The sequence below is a fragment of the Neovison vison genome, chromosome 1 (assembly GCF_020171115.1).
Source record: "Neovison vison isolate M4711 chromosome 1, ASM_NN_V1, whole genome shotgun sequence".
Lineage (NCBI taxonomy): Eukaryota > Metazoa > Chordata > Mammalia > Carnivora > Mustelidae > Neogale > Neogale vison.
In genome coordinates this window covers 202,323,810-202,346,328 of record NC_058091.1, presented here as the reverse complement: position 1 = coordinate 202,346,328, position 22,519 = coordinate 202,323,810, and the positions used below count along the sequence as shown (strand labels likewise).

At 38.5% G+C, this 22,519-nt stretch overlaps 1 protein-coding gene across 1 annotated transcript in view; it reads left to right on the top strand.

Annotated features, from left to right (window-relative positions):
• Positions 1-7,163: 7,163 nt before the first annotated feature.
• Positions 7,164-22,519, top strand: part of ADGRV1 (adhesion G protein-coupled receptor V1) — a 549,981-nt gene continuing 534,625 nt past the window's right edge. The window contains exon 1 of the mRNA XM_044265783.1: positions 7,164-7,299. Within this exon, the coding sequence (XP_044121718.1) occupies positions 7,164-7,299 (136 nt within the window). The remainder of the gene's footprint in view (positions 7,300-22,519) is intronic.

Sequence of the window (22,519 nt, the reverse complement as noted above, 5' to 3'; positions counted from 1 at the left end):
TAAACAATTTTAAATTGGTTTATTTATGATAATACTAAGACCTTTTACAATTTTATCGTGATTTTCTAAGGATGTTTCCCACATGTGTGGTTTAATTACTGAGACTTTTTGCCCTTTGCAAGCTTGGGGAACTGAAATCCATAGCACACATTTTCAGAAATGCCTACCTAACTAGTTTACCAGGGGGTTTTAACTCAGTGGGGTTCAAACATGAACTTCAAACATGAACGCAAAACTGTTATTGTCTCGTCTCTTCCCTATCTGTTCCATGTCAAGTAATTCTTTTCTACTGTTTTGGGGGAAATTCCGCAACTTCATTATATGGCAATCTCAGATCATATCCAAGGCTTCCTCCGGCTCTTTATCTAAAATGGGGTGGAAGCAAGGTGAGTTGTTAACATGTATAGCGTACGCGTGTGTGTGTTGACTCTGATTTTAGAATGATCTCTCTTTTCTACCCAGTCCCTTTCAAGGCTTAACTCTTCTGAGACTCCCTCATTGTCTAGTGGTTAGGATTCAGCATTCTCGCAAGGTTTAACTCTTCTAATATTGAGAGTTGAGAGGGAAACTAGGAGGACAACTATCTCTTTGACTGCTTATGGGCACAGTGCCCTTTTTATGGCTCTGGCTGTTCTCCAGAAAACGCCGAGGGGCTAACCCCTGTGTGACTGGCATGTTGATTTTTTCAAAGACACGTGGATAAGTTTGGTGCATTCTGTGAGCCCTCCCCTTTGTATGGTTCCTTGAAATGGTTTCTCCCTTAACCCTCCTCTTCAGCTAGTTCCTGGAAGTACACAGCCTCTTGTTCCTGGGATCCTCTCACTGCATGGCTTGTCCATCCTCTAGGGTCAGGTGTTGGCAAGATTATGCTGTACTGCAACTTCTGTTGCAATCCATAGGAGATCTACACATTGTTGTACAAAGAGGAGAGGAGTCTGCCGACTTGCACTCTTTCTCTCTCCTACCAGCTTTCTTTCTCAGTTCTCTTTCCTTTCAGGGGCAGGGCAGATCAACAAATCTATTGGCCTGAGCTGATAATCAACAGCAGGAGAAGTTGCCCTTCCTCCCTCCTTTAAAGAGGAGGAGAGAAAAAAATCCAGACCTTCTGTCCCCTCAAGGTTTCTTCTATCCTCTGGGGTGAGGATGGAGGTAGGTGATTGTTCTCTATCGTCATTTTACCTCCTAAAAAGCCCTTGAGGCAGCATCTGGCCTCAGTGTCTGGTAGCTTTCTTTAGAAGTCTACTTATTTCTTTGGTTCCGGAGTGGGCTAAATCCCCTGTTCTAGGGGAGAGGAAAATGGCCTGTTCAGGACTTTGACTTATAATACTATACAATGTTCACAACAAGTGAACAGGAAGCCCCCATCAGTACTTATGTTTATAATAGGTGTTAGCTGCTTCTTTTTGTTTATTTTCTTTCCTTTTTGCTGATGCTTTGCCCAAGAGGGCAAGAAGAACTCTAGGCAAAACTGTTAAGGGTTAAGAATTTTAGATTAGCGCAAGCAAGAGTTGAGCCAGGACCTGAATATATAGATGTTGTGAAGTTCAGACAAAAATATTGATCAGAAACTAGGCAGAGGAAAAAAAAAATAGCAGATGGCAAAAAAATGAGGACTGAGGACAGGGACTCTTGCAAGGAATCAGGACTAGAATATATATCATATGTCCTTGTCAAACAGCACAGCGAATTCAGCTAAGAAAGCTTCTTGAGGTCTGGGAGCATCTGCCAATTCATCTTTACCTGTGCAAAGCATCTTATATCACTGGCACTCCATAAATGATTGTTGAGTGAATTAATTGATTTAGGATACAAGTATCAAAACAGAATCTGATAACTAAAGTAACTTTTGCTTCTGCATAGAGCAGGGGTCAGCAGACTATGGCCCCTCGGCTGTTTCTGGCCATTGCCTGCTTTTGTGACTCAGTTTTACTGGAACACAGCTGTGCATATCTGTTTGCATATTGCCTTGGGTGCTTTCATACTACAGCAGCAGACTTGAACGGTTGTGACCGAGACTGCATGGCTCGCGCGTCTAAAATATTTACTGCCTGGTCCTTTACTGAAAAAGTTCTGACTCTTGCCATAGAGGTTTAAAACTATTTTTGTATATGTTTCCTGTTCAGTGTGGCTTAATCACAACAAGGCTCAGATTCAGAGGTCCAGAGGTAATGGGGGGAGCACCTGTCTGTTCTGTGAGGCAAGATAACAGCTTGTCCTGGGAACCAAAGCAGTGAGGGAGTGACTGATCTATGAGAGACAAGAGCAAAGGTATCTTGATGCAATCCAGTAATTTCATCTCTCCCTTCTTTGAACCATCTCTGGTATCTTTCTGACAGCACTGGTCACATTGTACTTTGAATGATCACAATTTTGTATCTTCTTTCCTCTACTCAAAGAGGGCTACAGGAAGGTAGAGATTGCATTTTGTCCATGTTCGTATTTGGAGTGTCTAGCAATTCTTCTGGTTAAATAGGTACTCACCTAAAATATGCATTGCAGTTAGCAGGCTTATGATAGCATCTGAAAAAGGGGAAAAGCAAGGTCTGGCATCTCAGATGCTGTAGGCTTTCATGTATTAGCAAGTAAGAGATCAGTTATATGAGAATCAGCTCCGAGTAGTGTTCACCTAACTAGTAACACCAAGGATTAGCTCTGTGTGAGAGACTGTTCAAGGAATTGCTCAGATTTTTTGAGGATTTTTATTTCCAAAAGGTCCTAGTTTTTTTTTGTTTTGTTTTGTTTGTTTTTTTCTGATCTGGAAACTGAGTCTCAGCTTCAAGTATGCTCAGTTATTAAATGGATTCTTTGATCCTTTAGTGGCAGAAATTATTCCCTCTGGCTCACAAGTTCTAATTCTGGGTCTCACAGTGGGTCTTCCTCATTATCTGTCTAGTGACATGATTCATCCAACACATATTCAGTGAGCTACTACTATTGTGCCCAGGTTCTTTGAGAACGTGGGTTTAGGCTCTGTTTCTCCATTACGGAGTGCTAAGATGATAAACCCTACATGTTATTGAGAACTTTACTGCATATTGGTGTGCAAGGGAGGAGAGATGGGGGACCAGTAGCCTGATGGGTCTGATGGGAGTGTGGAAAGAAAGGGGAGTCCAAGTTTGACAAGCTCCTGACAAGTCTAATTTTGTTTCCTGCCTGGGACCTAGGGTTTAGTTTAAACAGAAGAAGCCTCTGGAAGACAGATTTGGAAGCTCTTTTGTTTTGTTTTTAAGATTTTATTTATTTATTTACTTATTTGGCAGCGAGAGAGAGTGAGAGAGCACAAGCTGGGAAATGGCAGGCAGAGGTAGAGGGGGAAGCAGGCTTCCCGCTGAGCAAGGATTCCCAAGGTGGGGCTTGATCCCAGGACTATGGGATTATGACCCACGCCAAAGGCAGACATCCAATGGACTGAGCCACCTGGTGCCCCAGATTTAGACACCCTTGAAGTAATATCCTGCTTCTACTTCTTTGGAGGTTAAGCTACATGGAGGCTGCCTAAGCTTGTTTTGTTCCTTGGATAAAATTCCCTTATGTGTGCCTACACTTAGAAATCTGAACTCAGAGTGTCAAATATGAGAAATAGCTTTTTCAAGGAACTACAAAAATCTTTGAAGATTTATAAAGTGTTACTTAGTATGTAAGGCTAACTAAATTGAAGAAGGAAGAAAAATTGTATGACATCAGTACTTTTCTTACGGGGTCAAGCAAATGAATTACTTTTGACTGTGGGAAATTTAGAGTTACAGAGAAGTGATTTGACGAAGATTATTAAAGGGCCATCAGTGCTGCACTGAGGCAGAATTAGGAATTTGGCCACCTTTGTCTTCTCAAATTTCAACTTTCCTTTCAACACCTTTCTCTCAGCAGCACCTGCCACCTCCCACGTTCACATGTCCAGGAATCCACTTCTTTTCTGTTTTTCTTACCAAAGCATGACTTGAAGAACAAAATTTCTTGGTGCTGTAAATGATGGCAGAAGTTTAGAATATTGGTTTCAGGTGTATTTGTATTTTATTATGGGGTCAAGTCATGTTTTCTAATGTTGAATTGTGAAGCACCAGGACAAAGCTTTGGGAGTCATTTTCACATGTTGGCCTTCCAGATTCTTCATAAAACCCTATTCTATTATACAGGCCTGTTTGCCCTCCTTCCTTCTCCTCCAGATGTGTAGAATTTCCGCTACTATATCCTAGTGCTTATTATTATTATTTTTCTCCTCCTCCTTCTTCTTCTTCTTTTCCCCCAATTCCTAGAGCTTATTCTAGCTACCAGGTATGGAGTAGCAAATGAGAAAGACATAGGGCCTACCTATCATGGAGCTTTTATTCTTACAGGTAGACAAAAACACCTAAATAAACACATAAAGTATTTATTGGGATAAATGATATAAAGAAAACACAACAAGGGAATGGCTAAGAGTGCCTGTGGAAGTTATCAAGGCAGATGCCTGTGAGGATGGGATAGTCGAGCTACCCCTTAAATGAAGGAGATGATAGAGAAGCCAGCCATATGAAGATCTCCATCGATGGAGTGCCACTCAGAGGGGAAAGTTTGTGCATAGGTTCTGAGGCAGGAATGATTTTGATGTGTTGGAGCCACAGAAAGAAGATCAGTGTGATAGGAATACAGTGAAAAGAGGGAGAATGGTATAAGATGAGACTAGAGAGGAAAGTGGGGCCAGAATCATGTGGTCCATTTAGTCCGTGTGAGGAGCTCAGATTTAAATGTGTTGGGCATCTGGTAAATACTTATGGTATTTGATAGTATCTGCACCACCCTGTCACATATTTGTTCTCAAAGTACCACCTTTTCTGTTTTCTGGTGTTTTATTTTTCAAGGCAAAGATCATCAGCTCTCTGGAGAAGCTTTCACCATTCCACATAACCTCTTCCTCCTGGGATATCTCTAGCACTTTCTGGGAGGCTCATTTTTTGCTTGGCATCCTCTGCTTTTTTGGTTCATTAAACTTTCACCCTAGACAGGGCAAGCTCAGTGCACTTAGGGTTGTGTTTTTGGGATCACTGTTTTTTTCCCACAGTGACTTCCAGTATCTTCTTCCTAAACACTCGGTAGAAATTGTTAATGAATTACTTAGTTCCCTGAGGTAGCTTTAAGGAGAGTGGGTTTAAGGTTTACTTTCAGTTCATCACAGTGCCTAAGGTGATGTCCTACACAGAGTGAAAATGCATGCTGAGCAAGTCCAGTTATGGAGAATGTTTTTAATCACAGGACTTGGTAAAACAATGCTTAAGCCAGAACAGATTGATAGACACTGACCTTGTCAGGGTCTTAATAAACTAAAGTAACATTTAGCTGCAAATAAAGCCTTTTTTATGAATAATACAATAAAACCATGGGTTGAATTTAGAATACTGAATAATCTAGAAACTGTAAATCTATGGGGCATATTAACAGTGAACACACGTTTAAAACAATGTGAAGAAAATATTTTTCTAACATTTTATTTTTCTGTTTCATGTTATCACCGCATGAATAATTGATTCACTGTTTTGACTATAAATTATCTCCACGTTTGAGTTTCCTTAGTGTAGGTTATAGTAAGCACATCTGTGTCTACTCTTCCACTAGGCTGTGTGGATTTACAGTTTCTAGACCCAGGTCCAGCTTTTTAGTTGAGCATCACAGGAAAGCTAGTCAATGTCCTTATCATTTAGGTTACTCTTCTCACTACCTGTTCTTATGCTTCGAAGTGCAGCATTTGCATTCCTACACAGTTTCTGTACCAGAACCCTTTTGCCTGAATCGTCTTTGCTTTAGTACCCCCAGCTGTTTGTTGACTGTTGCAGCTGAAGAGATGAGATGAGATGTTCAGCAACAGCCCATAATAATGCTAAATTAGTCCTGCTTGAGAGCAAAGCAGCTATCTGTTGCAACTCAAAGTAACTATCTAGTTATTCCAATGGAGATTCATAAGGATACCCTATGCCCTGTGTTTGGAATTAGACATAAGATCGATTCTTGTTTCAGACTTTAAGCCATTCAATCAGTATGTATGTATGTATGTATGTAAGATTTTATGCATCCATTTGACAGAGATCACAAGTTGGTAGCGAGGCAGGCAGAGAAGGGGGGGAAGTAGGCTCCCTGCTGAGCAGAGAGCCCGATGCGGGGCTCAATCCCAAGGACCCTGAGATCATGTTCTGAGCCAAAGGCAGAGGCTTAACCCACTGAGTCACCCAGGCGCGCCAATCAGCATTTATTTTAATTTTTTCGTCCATAAGATCAGCAGTGAGGTGGCGTTGGACTGCCAATTGCTCATCTTTAACCTCCTCCCGGGTTTGAAACTTTTAAGAATTCTGCCTGTGCTCTTCTCTGGCGCAGACGGGTATTTGCATGATGGGGATGATTTGATCTGACCTCGGGGGCTTTCCTTTTTTAAGTCCTGGGAAAAACTGCCAACATCTATTGGGGTTTACCACGTGTCAGATGTAGCGTGGCAATTCATACAGGATCTTATTCATCAAATCCTTGTAACAACCGTACAAGGTAGGAATTAACTCTCGTTTATAAAAGAGACATAATTTACCTATAAGTTGACCTTAGTCTTCGTTTGTAAGTACATGTACGGGCAGGGTCCTCCTTTCTAATACTTCACCCATTTGTGCGCAAATTCTCATTGTGAACATCTCAGGGGAGGCGCTTCAGTCAAAGTTTAAATGAATGTCCTTCGGAAAGGAGCAAGAACCACGTAAGTGGCTTTTCTCCTCAAAAAGAACACCGTGAATTGCTTACAGTGGAGTGGCCAGGGCGGAGTGCCCGCCACTCGGGTGGCATATGGTGTCCCGGTGCCCAAGGGGACAAACTACAAAGTTTAGTCAAAGAGTACAACACCAAGAAGTCCGAACCGCGTATCTCGCCTGCGCGGTGCAGACAGAGCCCAGACTCCGAGGTTCCAGCGCGCAGGCAGGTCAGCTTAGGCGCCCGGCGGCCGGAACAGTCCATTAGGGATGGCCACTGCAGGGTGTTCTCGACGCCAGAGCGCAGACCTGGCTGCCCGCTGCGCAGACGGGGGCGCGCTGCCTTGGGCAGCCACCCCCGCTCCGCTGGTCAGGTGAGCGCAGCCCGGGGAGCCGCGAGTCCTATTGGAGCAGACGGAGGATGATGGGGGAGGAGAGAGGGGGGAGGAGAATGGAGCCACAGTCATGACCCGACAGCAGGGGAGAGGACCAGCAGCCGCGGCGAAGCTTAGGGACGCGAGCGAGAGGCAGAACGACGGTGTGCGAAAGGGACCCGCGGGGACCGAAGGGCGCGCGCGGATGTCGGTGTCCCCAGGGCTAGGTAGGCCAGGGCTGGGGGATGGTGCCTCGAGCATCCCCGTGCTACAAGGGAGCGGCGCAGCACGCGCGGCGCGCAGAGGCGCTGCTCCCGCACCTGTTGCTCGAGGTGGAGGCGTGGGCGCGGGAGGCAGGGCGTGCGCCCCGCGCGGCAGGCTACGCTTATCCCGCAGAGCTGTGCGCGTCCACTCCACCCGGGGCTGAGGCGGGGCAGTGAGCGCTCGGTTCCTGCCTGCCGCACTTTTAAAAGCAGCTTGGTCTCAAGGAACGTGAGAAGTGGGAATCAGCAGAGGGAAAACTTTCCTTTCCTCTCTTTCCCTTTCCTCTCCTCTCTTTGAAACCCGAACCCTAGCTTTAATTTTAAAAAGTCTGCTTGGAAAATAACCGACCAAGAACGGCGCGCCACAGGTAATAATTAATGAGAACGCTGAAATGAACTTAAGGAGTCTTATGTTAAAAAATAACCGCTGTGTCGAAGAATTTTCAGTGAAATATGTTGATTTCAGGGAGTTTGGAATTAGCCTGGAACCGTGGAATAATATATACATTTTTAAAAAGCTTAGACATTTTTAATGTCTTCAGGTATTTTAAAATTGATTTTTTTCTTTAAAATTAAAACTAAGAAACTGTGCTAGTGTTCATGGGGGAAGAATCTCAGTTTAAGGTGCTATATTAACTTACTCGTTGCAACTTTTATTTTAAACCGACTTTTAACATTTCACGAAACCTACAACCTTTAAAAATGTCTGTAATGTGTTTATATGTAAGCTGTGGACTGTTTTAGAAATTACTCCTATCAAATCCTGAGAGTGCATGATTACCAACCATTAGGATAAAGCTCAAAAAATACACCTTAACTAATACAGCATTATTTAAAAATTCTTTCTGAAGTTATTACCTTACATTACTAAAGTCTTTTCCCTCCCCTTTGTGTGTTACTTATAAAAACAGCTAGATAGAACAACAAAAAAAAAACATTAAAAAAAGATCTTTTAGTCAAGATACAAAGGAACAACAACAATTTTTTTTAAAGATTTTGCTTATTTATTTGACAGAGAGATCATAAGTAGGCAGAGAGGCAGGCAGAGAGAGAGAGAGAGAAGGGGGAAGCAGGCTCCCTGCTGAGTAGAGGGGCTCTATCCTAGGACCCTGAGATCGTGACCCAATTGGAAGGCAGAGGCCCAACCCACTGAGCCAGGCGCCCCAACATTTTTTGGGGTGATTTACTTAGGTTGTGCCCAATACAGTGTGAACTGTGACATAATAGAATCTTTTAACTATATGCAATTAGTTATGTCTTGGCTTGCAGTTAACTTACTGTGACTTTGGACATTCATCCATCCTTCTGCACCTGATTTTTCCTTATTTACAAAATAAAGGGATGGAACCAGGTAACTGAAAAGACTTATTTCAGGTAGAGATGCTAAGTCTCCTTATACCTTTTAAAAACAAGTAGCCAACATGTATACACTAAAAATAAGTATGACCAAATTGTATCTCCATGTTTTTTCCATGAGGAGTCACAATAGTAGCCACCCCTACTGAATGCCTCTTATGTAATGAATTCTGAGAAACCCTTTATATAGGTTATTTAACACTTACCACAAGACCATAGATTAGTATTATCCCAATTTACAGATAATTATATTGAGGCATGGAAAGTTTAAGTCCCTTGCAAAAGTTCTCCAGTTAGTAAGAGTTGATCAAGGATCTTTACTGAGTGCTCTAAGCTCTACCCTGTATTGAATGTGATGATTAAAAGCTGAAACCATGTATAAACATCAACTAAAAATAATCTTAGACCAAAATGTAAGTACATGATGAGGTGCAGGTAAATTATGGAACAACACTGAGTCTTAATATCAGAAATAGAAATCATGTATCAGTCAACATTTATTATATTTTAATAACAGCAATTATAGTTTTATGCTGTGTATATATATATATATATATCAAATATTGAATGCCAGCTGTATTCATTGTTGGGAAAGGATAATGTGAGACATATTTGGAACACAAATACTTTGATGGTAATAAGAGTAATAATTAGAAATAATATGGTAAGACAGAAGCTAGTATGAGGCAGAGTATTTCATACATCTTTTTCCTTGCAGGTGCCCTTGCCCATATTGTACCCAAAGAAAAAGTGTTCACAACAGAATTAACTGTGACTAAACCCTTTTGTTCATGTCCCCACAGTGAATGATAATAGTATACTGCATTTACTGAATGCCCACTGTGTGTGAGGAATTCTAGGCCCTTTAAAAAGAGTAACTCTGTATTTAATCATCAAATACTGTTATCCTGATTTGCAGATAAAAAACTGAGGCAGAAAGATCTGTGACCTGGGAGGACCCACAAAGAAAATATATTTTGCCTTAGATTGGGTGTGTGATCCCTTAGTGTTCAGAAAGTCAAAGGCTGTAAAGACACTGTTGCACACCTTGAGCACTGGGAGGAAATTTGGAGCTAAACTACATCAACCTCTTTATTTCCTATTTGGGTAAACTGAAACAGAAAAGTTGAGAGACTTAAAGTCACAGATTCTCTTTTTGCATTATGACTGGATACTCCCATAAATTAATAAACAAGAAGCATGGTAACTGATTAACTTGGTCATTACATGTATGATTTATTGACATCAACCAAACACTGCCTCATGCTCTATTTTAATATTTCTGTCCTACTGTTACTGAAAATTTCAGTGTTACCGAATTAGGCTACTAAATCTTTGAGGCCAGGGACTATATTATATCTTTCTTTAGTGTCTCTAGATTTGAGCAAAATGGTTAATATACTGACTTTGTTATAGGCTTTGTATTTACCTCTGATAAGTCATTATATACACTGGGTCCAAAAGTCTGCACCATGTGCAAACACTGTGCTGTCATTACTTTGACTTCACATAGAGGGCAACCAGATAATTTATGGATGTTTTTAAAGCATATTGAGCTCCTTAGATGATGATAGCTTAATTTGATTATAAAATGTAGTGTGATCAGGGAGAGATTTGGATGGGCATTTCCCTGATTTTGTGAGAAAAGTTAAACAGCTTAGTATTACATGCGGTTGAATGTCCATCTATCTCCTTCTTTGACTTGGAAATAACTATACAAAATCATGTGGGAAATTCAGACAGTACAGGAGAAAGAAAAATCACCAGGAACTCCACCGTCCAAAGATTCTGATGAACATCTAGCCAGAAAGATTTCTTTTTTCGCCATAACTCCTTCTGATTCGGGGTGAGAGCTGAATCTTTTATTGGAACTGTTTACGATTGAAAGCTCTACTTAAGTGTTTTGTCACTCTCAGGCCGCTCAAACTTTCTATAAATAATGATACTTGTTGAGAAATGAAATTAAAAAGACTCTCATACAGAATGAAGTAGTACAGAAAGTTGATTTCTGGGCATGCATGCCCGTTTTTCTCCCTTCCCAAGGCAGGATGGGGTGGGGGTGGGTAGACGGGGTGGGGGGCATCTTTGCATGTATGGAGGGTTCCCTAGTGTGTCAGGATGTCAGGCCACACAAGAGGCCACAGCGTCCGAGCTCTGTTGCCCCAATGGAGGTGTGGAAGAGGAGGAGAAGGGTGGAGCTGGGTCGCAGGAGACTGTGGTAATACAAAGGCTGTGTTTTCTGATTCCAATGTGACACACTATACACTTCAAAATGTACCAGACCAAGTCCCTCCCCCAGCTGCTGGGCAGGTGGTCATGGGGCCCTTTCTGGTGCAGTCAGGCGTAAGGCTGGCTATATCTCAGAATGAGGGTAGGATGCTGATAGGGCATTTCTCATTCATATATTCAGGATTCTGAAAACCCCGAATGGACTCTTTTTCATATAAAGGGGGAAAACTGGCTGTTGGAATAATTCTCCATAAATGAGTTTTGAACTAATAGAAAATTATTAAGTATAAAGGGAGGTTGGGGGTTTCTTTGAAATAGGCAATGATTGCTCTTGCCATATGTGTTTGAATATAATTATGCTGAAAATATTAATGTTTTAAGGATGATAGTATTTGATAACATTCATTCATAAATTTATTTGTTATTCAAAATTTCCTTTTCCTAGGCACATTTTCTTGATTTGTGCTGTATATTTGAACATAGAATTCTTTCATGCCTTACTTTATTAGGGGCTTAACGTGGCTTAAATCCAACCATCTGTTCGCATCTTGGCCGTCAGTGCATTGGAGGTGCTGGTAGGGGCTAAATAAATTTCCCACATTTTAAAGGTTAGGGAAAGAGCTACCTTTATGAATAGATTTCAAATGATTCTCAGCAAGACAATAGTGCAGAAGTGGAGTAAAAATGCATTTCATTCTCTGAAGCACAAGGTTCCCTGTCTGTCTTTAGTTTTGCTGAAAGGCAATTAGCATTTCAACTAGCCAATTTGGTTACATGCAATGAAGTACTTGGGTTTATAATTTGCTGCTCTCTGTCTGAGGCAGTTGAGCTCCAGCTCTTATGTAATCCTCTCCAAGTAGCCTTCTCTCCAGCATAGTTATTGTTGCTGGTCTTAAATAACTAATCAACAGAGAGTTTTCCTTGCCTTCAATTGCAGGGTGCCATAAGGCAAGGAAAATGAAATGCCACGCTAATAAGGGGATGATTGTAATTATTAAATAGTCATTATCGAATTGTGGCCCAGGTTGAAAGATACAGAACAGCTTCAAATAAAAAAGCTTCAAAATACAACCTCAAAAAAGGCATTGTGTGGCATTCTTAGTTTATTTCTGCATGCAGTGGGCACAGTGAACAGAAGGTATATATGTTAGATAGAGGGAGATAGGTGAGATGACTCAAAATTAACAAAGAAGAAGCAATTCTTTATTATTTGTATTGACTTTGCACTCTTTCTGCAAAAAAGAATTCTGTGGGGGAATATGTGTAAAAGAGAAAAGAATTTCTTTTAAGTGTTGTAACAAGTGAGCAAGTGCTCTAAAGTATACTGTGGAAATAATTCAAGGGTTTGTATTTGTGTGCTAATTGAAGATAAGATTTTGTTAGCTTCTTTAGTCATGAATTCTGGTAATTAGGTAATATTAATACACTTCATGCCCATATATTATTCTTCTTAAGACAGAACTGTATGTTTTGATAGTCCTTTTGGTGGGATAATTGTAATGATATTATCCTTTAATCTGTGTCATGGGGCAGTAATTCAATTTAGCTCATCTTTTTATGCAGTACTATTTTTGCAAAGTTGTATGTAGGTAATTATTTGGAAATAAATAATACATTTCTCATTTTTCAAATAAGGTTTCACTGAAAAGATGTAAGAGAAATATTTTAGATATAAGTCTGACATGTGATCAATATAATTTGAGAACGTATATGAAAGAATTGCACTATCTTTTATATTTCCGACCTCTGATATAAAGCGAAAGCCCTATCTGCACCTATAATTAGAGTCATTTGTATATTACTCAACTATATTCAGCAGAGTTGGTGAACAGGCATGAACTAAAGAAGTGTGCTTTGGCAGACTAGTCCACTAGGGATGGAAAGTGTTATGGAAAAAGTGGGACCTGATATGGACTTCGAAGAATGGTAGAGAAGAAGAGGGAGTGGAGAGAAGTAGAGAGAAGAGCCCCAGGAATAGCATGGATCAGGGGTGCAGAGGGAGGAGTGATCCAGGTGTCTTGTCCCAGATACACAGTAGATCAACTTGACTGTAGTTGTTGAAAGAAGAGAAAGAGATGGCTGGAAGTGCAGGGTCAGTTGGATTTTTTTAATAAAGGTGAGATAGAATTCACTCATAAAAACAAAAAAACAAAAAACTCCTACCTTTTAAAGTGAGTAATTCAGTGGTTTTTAATATATTTACAGAGTTGGACAACAGTCCCCGCTGTCTATTCCAGAACATTTTTATCACCTCAAAAAGAAATTCAGTACCCATTAATTTTCCCTCCCATCCTCTCCCACCCCCAAGTCCCTGGCAACCAATCTGTGTCTTTAAAGATACGGCTGTTGTGGACATTTCACATGGCTGGGATCATATAGTGTGTGGCCGGAATCATATAGTATGTGGCCTTTTGTGTCTGCCTTCTTTCACTTACTGTAATGTTTTCAAAGTTATCATGCTGTAGCATGTATCACTACTTCATTCTTTTTTATGACTGGACAATATTTCTTTGTATGAATATATAAATATACTGCCTTTATCCATTTATCAGTTGATGACGTTTGGATTGTCTCTACTTTTTGACTGTTTTATCGTGGACATTTCTATATAAGTTTTTGTGTGAACATATGTTTTCTGTTCTGTTGGTTATATATCTAGGAGTGGAATTGCTGGGTCACTTGGGATGGTGGGTAAAATAGCCAGGATGCATTCAGGAGAAATTTATCCCTTTTCTTTTATACCTTCTTTTAAGCTCAAGGTCACATTATGGGGAAGATGTATCAGGTATGGCTTGAGGGTTCACCAGTTGGAACTTTCCTTGCATAGACCTTTGCCAATTAACTAAGACATTTAAGATAGGACCAGATTGTGAGAAAACAACATAAAGGAAGAACTTGCAGCCAATGACTTCTCCCTCCACTGGCTGTGTTTTTTTCCTAAGATGGAAGTATAGTCCTGGCTGGCATAGTAATTAACCTATCTAGGATATGCTAAAATCAGAAATGTGATTGGATATTACTTGATGCACATTGAATTCAATTCTCTAATGATTTCTGTGTTTTCAGTAGGGACTCATCTAAATGATATTAGCTAAACTACCAAAATGAGAAAAAAATTATTTTTGTTTCTAAGGCAAATTACAAAAGGTTTAAAATGCTTCATTAGGGAGGGCAATTCAATAAATCACTTGAGAATTGGTCTTTAGGTAAAAGACAAGTCCAGTTCACTAATGTATAGTTTTATCAGCTGTCAGTAATTCTGGTGTGTGTCTGTGTGTGTGTACATTTATGCACTGGTTTATCTAAAACCTTAACTAATTTCCTGAAAGTGTCTGATGTACTTTATAAAATGAACAAGTTTGAACAAATAAATTTGAACGAATTTGTCTAATTTTGGTAGAAGCAAATGTATTTTAAAGTTCTGCTTAGTACCTTGGGATTTGCAACATAGGTTCACATGAATTAATTCATGTAACCTTAATCACGTGGTTGTAAGTTATTAACTGTTTTACTTTATAGTTGAAACAAAGATTTATAAAAGTCAGCGAAATTAAAAACAGCAGCAAACTCAGGTCTTCAATTTAATGTACAAAAGTTGTCCACTCCTTAATGATCACAGTAATGATCATAATCTATTATATTTTGGTGTCTCATAAAAACATTTCTATTAATTTTTAGATGAATTGATTTCTTATCTTAAATTTCCTAATATAAGTAGATCTGTTTCCTCAGGTAGCATTACATTGAAAATCTCACTACAATAAAAATATTTCCAAATCAGGTCTTCACTTCTTTTGAACATTTTTCACCAAAATTATAAATAATTAGAGATAATCTTTGAATACCATTACAAAGCAATTTGATACTGAGTGGCAGTTTTACCTAATATTTAAGAAATCTTTCTTGGAGAAAGTCAGCAAATTCAGGAAATTGTTTTTGTTTTTAGGTGATTAGAGTGTCGTAGTTTTTATAAGTCAGTGCTATAACTACTACTTGAGAACTTGGAATAATAAAATCAATAGAATTTCCAGAAACTGTTATAGTTTAGGGGATTTTACTTCATCTTATTTTATTTCTCACTAATATTCATGTGTGCTCTTATACTGGGGGTTGGCCATTCATTCCTTCAGTGTTTAGTGAAGCATTCTACCATGTACTTGAAAAACATGCTGAGTGGATGATTTCTACTTTCACATTTAATTGTAGCTACTGACCTCAAAAACTCAGATTTTATAGTGATTTTTTAACATTTTAAAATCCCAACGATTTCATTGGCACTGTGATTAGAAATCTTAACCCTACTCTTCTAGGCAGCTAACTCCTTTTTCCCTCCCTCCCCAGAAGATGAATGTAAGCATGGAGAGAATTAGAATTAGAATGCCTATTTGCCTTCTTTCATTGCTTCTACTCTCATTAAAGTATCATGTCATTCACGAATAAAATGTATGCCAACAACTAATTCCCTTGCAAGTGGAAAAATCACTGTGAGTGTGAAATTCTACATAATAACCATTCTTGTTACATCATTAACCATTAGGTATAGGACTGGTCTCTTCAGTAGACTGTGCTAGTGAGTAGGCTATGCTGCCAATTAGAGGCTAGGTTTGATTATAGAGAGAAGAAAATAAAGATGTGCATTTTTCATTTAATGACATTTTTATATGAGAGGATGTATAAATATAGTGGCTTTTAAAATTATCTTTCCTATAAGATCTTTCCTAGCAAGACTGGAATATTAATCTAGTATTTAGTTAAAAACATAGGATTTGGACCTTGAGAGCTTAGGTTTGAATCTTGGCTTTGGATTTCTGAGATCTAATCTTGACAAATATATTTAATTTATATGTCAGGTTCCTCATCAGAAAATGAGCATAATAATAGTACTTATATTTTAAATGGTTGCTATGAGGATCAAAGAAATTAACACATGTAAAGGAATTAGAATAGCCTAGCTTTTAGCTGCTATTAGCTGATATTGTCACACATGAAGCCCAAGTTTTTGATGATTAGGGTGCATGAAGGATACCTTCTTCTTTTGCTTCTTTGGTCTCCTCTGGATTCCTAAAGAGGATTTAAATTTATCTTGAAGCTACTAGAGCTCAAGTGCCAGCCCCTAATATTTCTTTTCCTTTCTTACTTTTATAGACTTCTTTTGGATCCTTAGCAAATTAATCTTGTAGCCTTTTTATTTTCTAATACAGGTACTTCCTTAAGGAAGTCTCCTTAAAGACCTCCACTTAGGTTTACATCATACAGGTTCTGATTTCTATAATAATTGCTGCTTTGACTCATGAGTCTTTCTAGGGCCTTTTATTTTATTTTTTTAAAATTGTATTTATTTGAGAGAGAAAAGAGAGAGAGACAAGCAGACTCCATGCTGAGGGCAGAGCCTGATTTAGGGCTTGATCTCAGAGTCCTGAGATCATGATCTGAGCCAAGAGTCAGACACCCAGGCACCTCTCTTTCTAGGGCCTTTTTTTAGAAAAGATTTTATTTATTTTTTTGACTGAGATCACAAGTAGGTAGAGAGGCAGGCAGGGTGGGGGTGGGGAGCAGGCTCCCCACTGAGCAGATTTGGGGCTCGATCCCAGGACCCTGAAATCATGACCTGAGCTGAAGGCAGAGGCTTTAACCCACTGAGTCTCCTAGGTGCCCCACCAGCAGGGTTTTATGTATATATTTTGAACTCTGTATTAGTTTAGCTCCTGGTAAGTTGACGTTTTTGTTATTGTATAGTGACTGTCTTTATATGCATTTTGCCTTGAAGTCTTATTTGTCTGTAATAGACACCAATAACATTTCACTAGCATTTGCCTATTATCTCACGAACTTCAGAAAGAAGGAAATGATCCAAGAAAGGTCTAAAATGCAAGGAATGTTGACTAAAGTTGAGAATAAACATTTGGATAAACAAAGAATATTAATGATTAAATTCTAACTTCTATTGTTATACATTGAGGGTTAAGTAAAATAAGATAGAGCTTATATCATAAAATTAGCATGTTAGTGGGGTTTGTGTGACAGAGGATTGGTTTTGAATATTGTAAGATCCTTTTATGGTTCAGTAGTAAGGTGAAGATATTTAAATTGAAACTTTAAAAAATTTACGGGGCAAAAATGATAACTCTCAAAGAACAAATACATCAATTCACAAGCACAGTGAAAGAAAGCAAGAGAAGAAAAAGTAAAACTGTATAAGAGCAGGGCAAAAAGCACAAATGGCAGAAAAGTTTCTAAATGTATGACTAATTATAATAAGTGACTATAAATCAAACTCCTCAGTAAGAGCACAGTGATTATCAGAGAAGACCAAACATTATAGAAATCAATTACATGTTGTTTACAAGGGACACACATTAGACAAAAGGACTTAGGTTGAAAGCAGGAGAATGCAAAGAGAGATAACGGGCTCTAACAATTTTGTATTTAATTTTGTACACTCTTACTTGAAGAGGAGCCCCAAATTTATATATGCTTCAGTCATAACTAACCACTCTAAAACTTAAAATAACCACTTTGCTCATAAATGTACAACTCTCAAGGGCTTTGTGAGCACAGTTATCTCTTTTTGATTATAGTCATCCCAATAGGAATAAAGTGATATCGTGGTTTTGATTTGCATTCTTCTGATAACTGGTTAATCATGTTGAGTACCTTTTCATGCAGCTGTTTGCCTTTTGTATGCATTCTTCTGGAAATGTGTATTCAGTTCCTCTACCCATTTTTTAATCAGATTGTTTGTTTTTTGGTATTGAGTTCTGAGTTCTTTATATATTTTGGATATTAACTCTTTATCAGTATAGGATTTGCAAGTAGTTTCTCTCATTCTCCAGGCTACCTTTTCATTTTGTTAATGGTTTCCTTTGTGTTGTAGAAGTTTTTTTTTTTTTTTTTAATTTTTTAAAATTTTGATGTAGTTTCTCTTGTTTTGCTTTTGTTCCTTTTGCTTTTGGTGTCATATTAAAAAAAAAAAATTGCCAAGACTGATGTCAAGGACCCTACCCCCTATAATTTCTTCCAAGAGTTTTATGGTTTCAAGTTTTATGTTCAAGCCTTTAAGTCCGTTTGAATTGATTTTTTATCTGATTGTTTCATCCACAAATGATCATTTTACAATTATTTTATTAGAAGTTGCAACCATGCTTTGTTAACTCTGTCATTCTTGCCACATTAGCTGGAATTCTTTAAGGAAGAACTTTTCCTTAATGGCTAGGGTATTTGGCTATTCTGAAAAGGAGTTTACCCAGAATAGACAGGATGAATATTTAATTCTTCCTTTTTTTCCTTAAAGATTTTATTTACTTATTTGACAGAGAGAAGGAGATAGAGAGAGAGATCACAAGTAGTCAGAGAGGCAGGCGGCAGGGGGTGGGGAGCAGGCTCCTTGCTCAGGTTCATTTTGCATATTTCCCTCCCCATACATCAGTTATTCCTATAAGAAACCCTGGTTTTACTGGGGAATGGTGTTTAGAGACAAAAATCTAAGCACTGTGGTGCTTGTTGTTACTGAGTTGTCATTACTTCTAAGCCTTTTTGATAGATGAAGTCAGAAATATGTAGTTTACAAAGAAAAAATGTCATGAGTGAGACTGGTATTTCCAATTTAAATTTAACCATCCAGATACTTTATATAATTTCTTTGGTTTTATTGTCATTTCTGTTTTCTCTTATGTAATGACTTACTATTTGTCCTATCTTATAAACGTGTGTAGTTTCAAAATATATATTCTACAACATATAAAATGTGGTTCCAAAATATATATTCTACAATATAAAAATATAATTTAAACACTACAATAACTGATATTACTACTGACAATAAGAATACTGAATGAAGCATATAAGCTTTCTTTGCAACTGTATTTGTTAGAATTTATTCTACTGTGGTCAAAAATGCTATTTCTAAAGTCACTAGAGATAATTATTTTATCTGTGCAATTATATCCTCATTTGATAGTTGCTTTATTTATTTCAGTTTGTCTATATATAGTTATTTTTGCAAAGAAACATTGGCAACATAATTCAGGGGCTAAGAAAAATGGTTATCTATAGGGGAAGGAAAGGACTAGGTTGATGGAAGTGAGAATTCTCTTAATATACCTTGTCACAGAGCACCTGGATGGCTCAGTGGGTTAAGCCTCTGCCTTCAGCTCAGGTTATGATCTCAGGGTCCTGGGATCGAGCCCCACATTGGGCTCTCTGCTCAGTGGGGAGCCTGCTTTTCCCTCTCTCTCTGCCTGCCTCTCTGCCTATTGTGATCTCTGTCTGTATGTCAAATAAATAAATAAAATATTTTTTTAAAAAGTTTCTTTTTCTTTAAAGATTTTATTTTTCTGACAGATGGAGATCTCTGTCAGATATCTGTCTGTATATCAAATAAATAAATAAAATCTTTTAAAAAATCTTTTTTTAAAAGATTTTATTTATTTATCTGACAGATGGAGATCACAAGTAGGCAGAGAGGCAGGCAGAGAGAGAGGGAAAAGCAGGCTCCCCGCTGAGCAGAGAGCCCAGTGTGGGGTTCGATCCCAGGACCCCTGGATCATGACCTGAGCTGAAGGCAGAGGCTTTAACCCACTGAGCCACCCAGATGCCCCTTTATTACCATCCTTCTAGTATATCCTAAACCCCGAGTGAATATTTAAAGTTATAAGACATAGCTGGAGTTAGGGAAATGGGAGATATTAGAGTGGGAGAGAATGTGCTCTGATAATGGGACAGCAAGTCCAACTTACAAGAGACATTCAAGTAAGCCATTTCTTGTAAAATTATCAGTCTTAGTTGACCTACCTTGTGATATTCTCAACTCTTGTTGTTGACTTTGCTAAACTTAAATGGAACTATGGATTTGAAATAGGACCAAGTTAAAATTTAAAGTTGGAGGAGTAAGCATAAATAAAAAATTGTCGGGGCGCCTGGGTGGCTCAGTGGGTTAAAGCCTCTGCCTTTGGCTCAGGTCATGATCCCAGGGTCCTGGGATCAAGCCCCACGTCCTCTCCTCGGGCTCTCTGCTCAGCAGGGAGTGTGCTTCCTCCTTTCTATCTCTGCCTGCCTCTCTGCCTACTTGTGATCTCTGTCTGTCAAATAAATAAATAAAATCTTTTTAAAAAATTGTCTTTCATGAATTGTAAAAAAAAAATGCAGAGAAAAATGATATGGATATCTTTTTTTTTAAAAACCAGCTGATTAGCCTAAATTTTATGATTGAAGGAAGGGACGATTACTGTGATAGAAGGTGAGGACACGTTGGGTGGTATAACTTCAAAGTGTTTTGTACCCTGGACATATTCATCAAAAGCAAAATAATGAAAGGGGCAAGTCTGGGGGAGTCATTGCATTATTAAAAAATGCTCCCGTATTTTAATTTATGACACCAGATCACCTAAGGCAAAGTCAAGAGGTGAAAGATATTGGTGATGCACACAATGAATTCTATTAAAGGCTCCCTTTTCGCTTGTGAGTTTTCTTCAAAAGTAAGTTTTAGGTATAGAGAATTTTTAGAAGGATGTGACTACGTGTGGGGGGGGTGGTTGGGGGGGGAATGTGTTCTCTCTTCAAGGAATGAATTGCAGCTGAAAGAAGAAATTAAGGAATGGAAAATAAGGAGGAAAACAGCTTAGGATAAGTAAAAGACGATGAGAGATTTGTCTGTATTCTTGTTTTGATTAATATTTCTGCCATTTTCATTTTATAAAAACACTTGGGTACTAAACATATCAGAAGTTCCCTCTTTTGATGATGGATTGAGAATATATTCATGTAATTCTAAGATTGTGATAATTAGGATTTAATTAAGCTCTGAGGGCTTGTATCCATAATTTATGTGTTCTTCATTATTTTAAATAATTATGTAGTAATTGAAGTGACACATTATATTTGATTTGAGAAATTAATATATATTAAAATGGCAGAATCGTGAAAAGAAATGTTCAAGTTATCTATTTGCTGTATCAATAAACCACCCCAAAATTTAGTGGCTGAAATTAATTTATAATGATCTCTCATAGCTCTGGTGTTTAGAGGGCTTCTCTGGACTCTTCTTGCAACCAGAGAACCATAGAATTGCAACCAGAGAGTCACTGAGGATGAAATCATCTGACAATTAATCACTCCCATGTCTGGGTTGCGATGTCATGTCTGGACATGACATATGTGGATGACTGGAAATTGTCCAGGTATCTCTCTTTCCAGGATACAAGTTGTCCATGATCTCCATGCTAGTTTGGACTTCATCAAGCATGGTGGTCTCAAGGTAGTCAGATGTCCTACACTGTGGTTGGCTTCTTCTGGGTAAGCATTGCTGGAGCAAGTTGCTAAAAATAATTTCAACCTGGAATCTTACTTGATACATGCTTGTGGAAACTTTGGTTTTATTAATATAAATGGGTGAGTTGTGAGTGGTTGCTATATGTTAGGCAGTGTACTAAGAGTGCCATATATCTCACTTCTTCTAATCTTCATGACTACCTTTTGAGGTAGATGATTTAAACCCACATTTTCATGAGAAATTTGAGGTTTAGAGATACAGCTGAGTTTTAGAGACACTAAGTCACTTGTCAGCCTAACACAGATTGTAGGGACAGGGCATAGATTTGGCCTAGCAGTACGACCCCAAAACAAGTGTTTATAATTTCCTATAATACAGATTCTTTTTTGAAATTAAAAAAAAAGTCTTAATGATTTGGGATAAGACTAGGCTTGGAGCAGAGGAGGATGTAAAGATAGATAAAGTATAATATCCCTTCTTAAGGAGACCAAATTATACTGGATGATGGATGCAGTTTTAGGTCAAAAAATGACATAATAAGTCATTTATAAGAGAGAGGTACTTAACTCATCTTAGCTACAAGTATGTAGAGTTAGGGAATAGTGGAAGAAGGTGGGTTGGGAGGTCTGTAGCATTTTGTTTTGGTTTGAGATATATTTGAGGGACTGGTAGAACATCTGTATGGAAATATTCAGCAGTTAGGTGAACGTGTCTTGAGGTCAACATGTGGGATTGGGTCTTTATTTAACAAGGATAACTGCCTACTCTAGTCAAAATAGTTTGCTAGATACTGTGGGGTAGCTACATGGAAGTGTCTAGGTAGTTGACAATATGAGTCTAGTTCTGTAGGTTGTAAATAGGTGTCAGTAGGGGAAAATTGTTCTGTGGTCATCATAGATTTGAAAAATGATGGATTAAATAAAGTTAAGTCTGTGTTTAGGCCTTTCTGGCATTTGTTTTATGTTTTAAGTATTGACTATTTAAGAAGGTATGTTTAGTATCCATACAAATTTATTTCCTAAATGTAGTTCACAACAGAATTCTTTAATTTGGCCAAAATGTGGGGATAGCATTGCATAGAACACATTTTGGGGAACACACTTCTGAGAATTTATGTGAAAGTTTAAAAGTTGGAATATCAAGTTTTCAGAGATTAGAAAAGCTGAGATGTCTCAGAGGGAAAGTTTGAATTTGCTATTGAAGAGGTGAATACAGTTGAGATGTTAAGCTTGAAGAGAAAGCAAGACTGAGGATGGAAGATTGTAGGTAGGAAGACTGCATTTGGGATTTAGGGAGAACTGGAGAGAGGGAGGGAGAGGAGAAAGAGAAGAG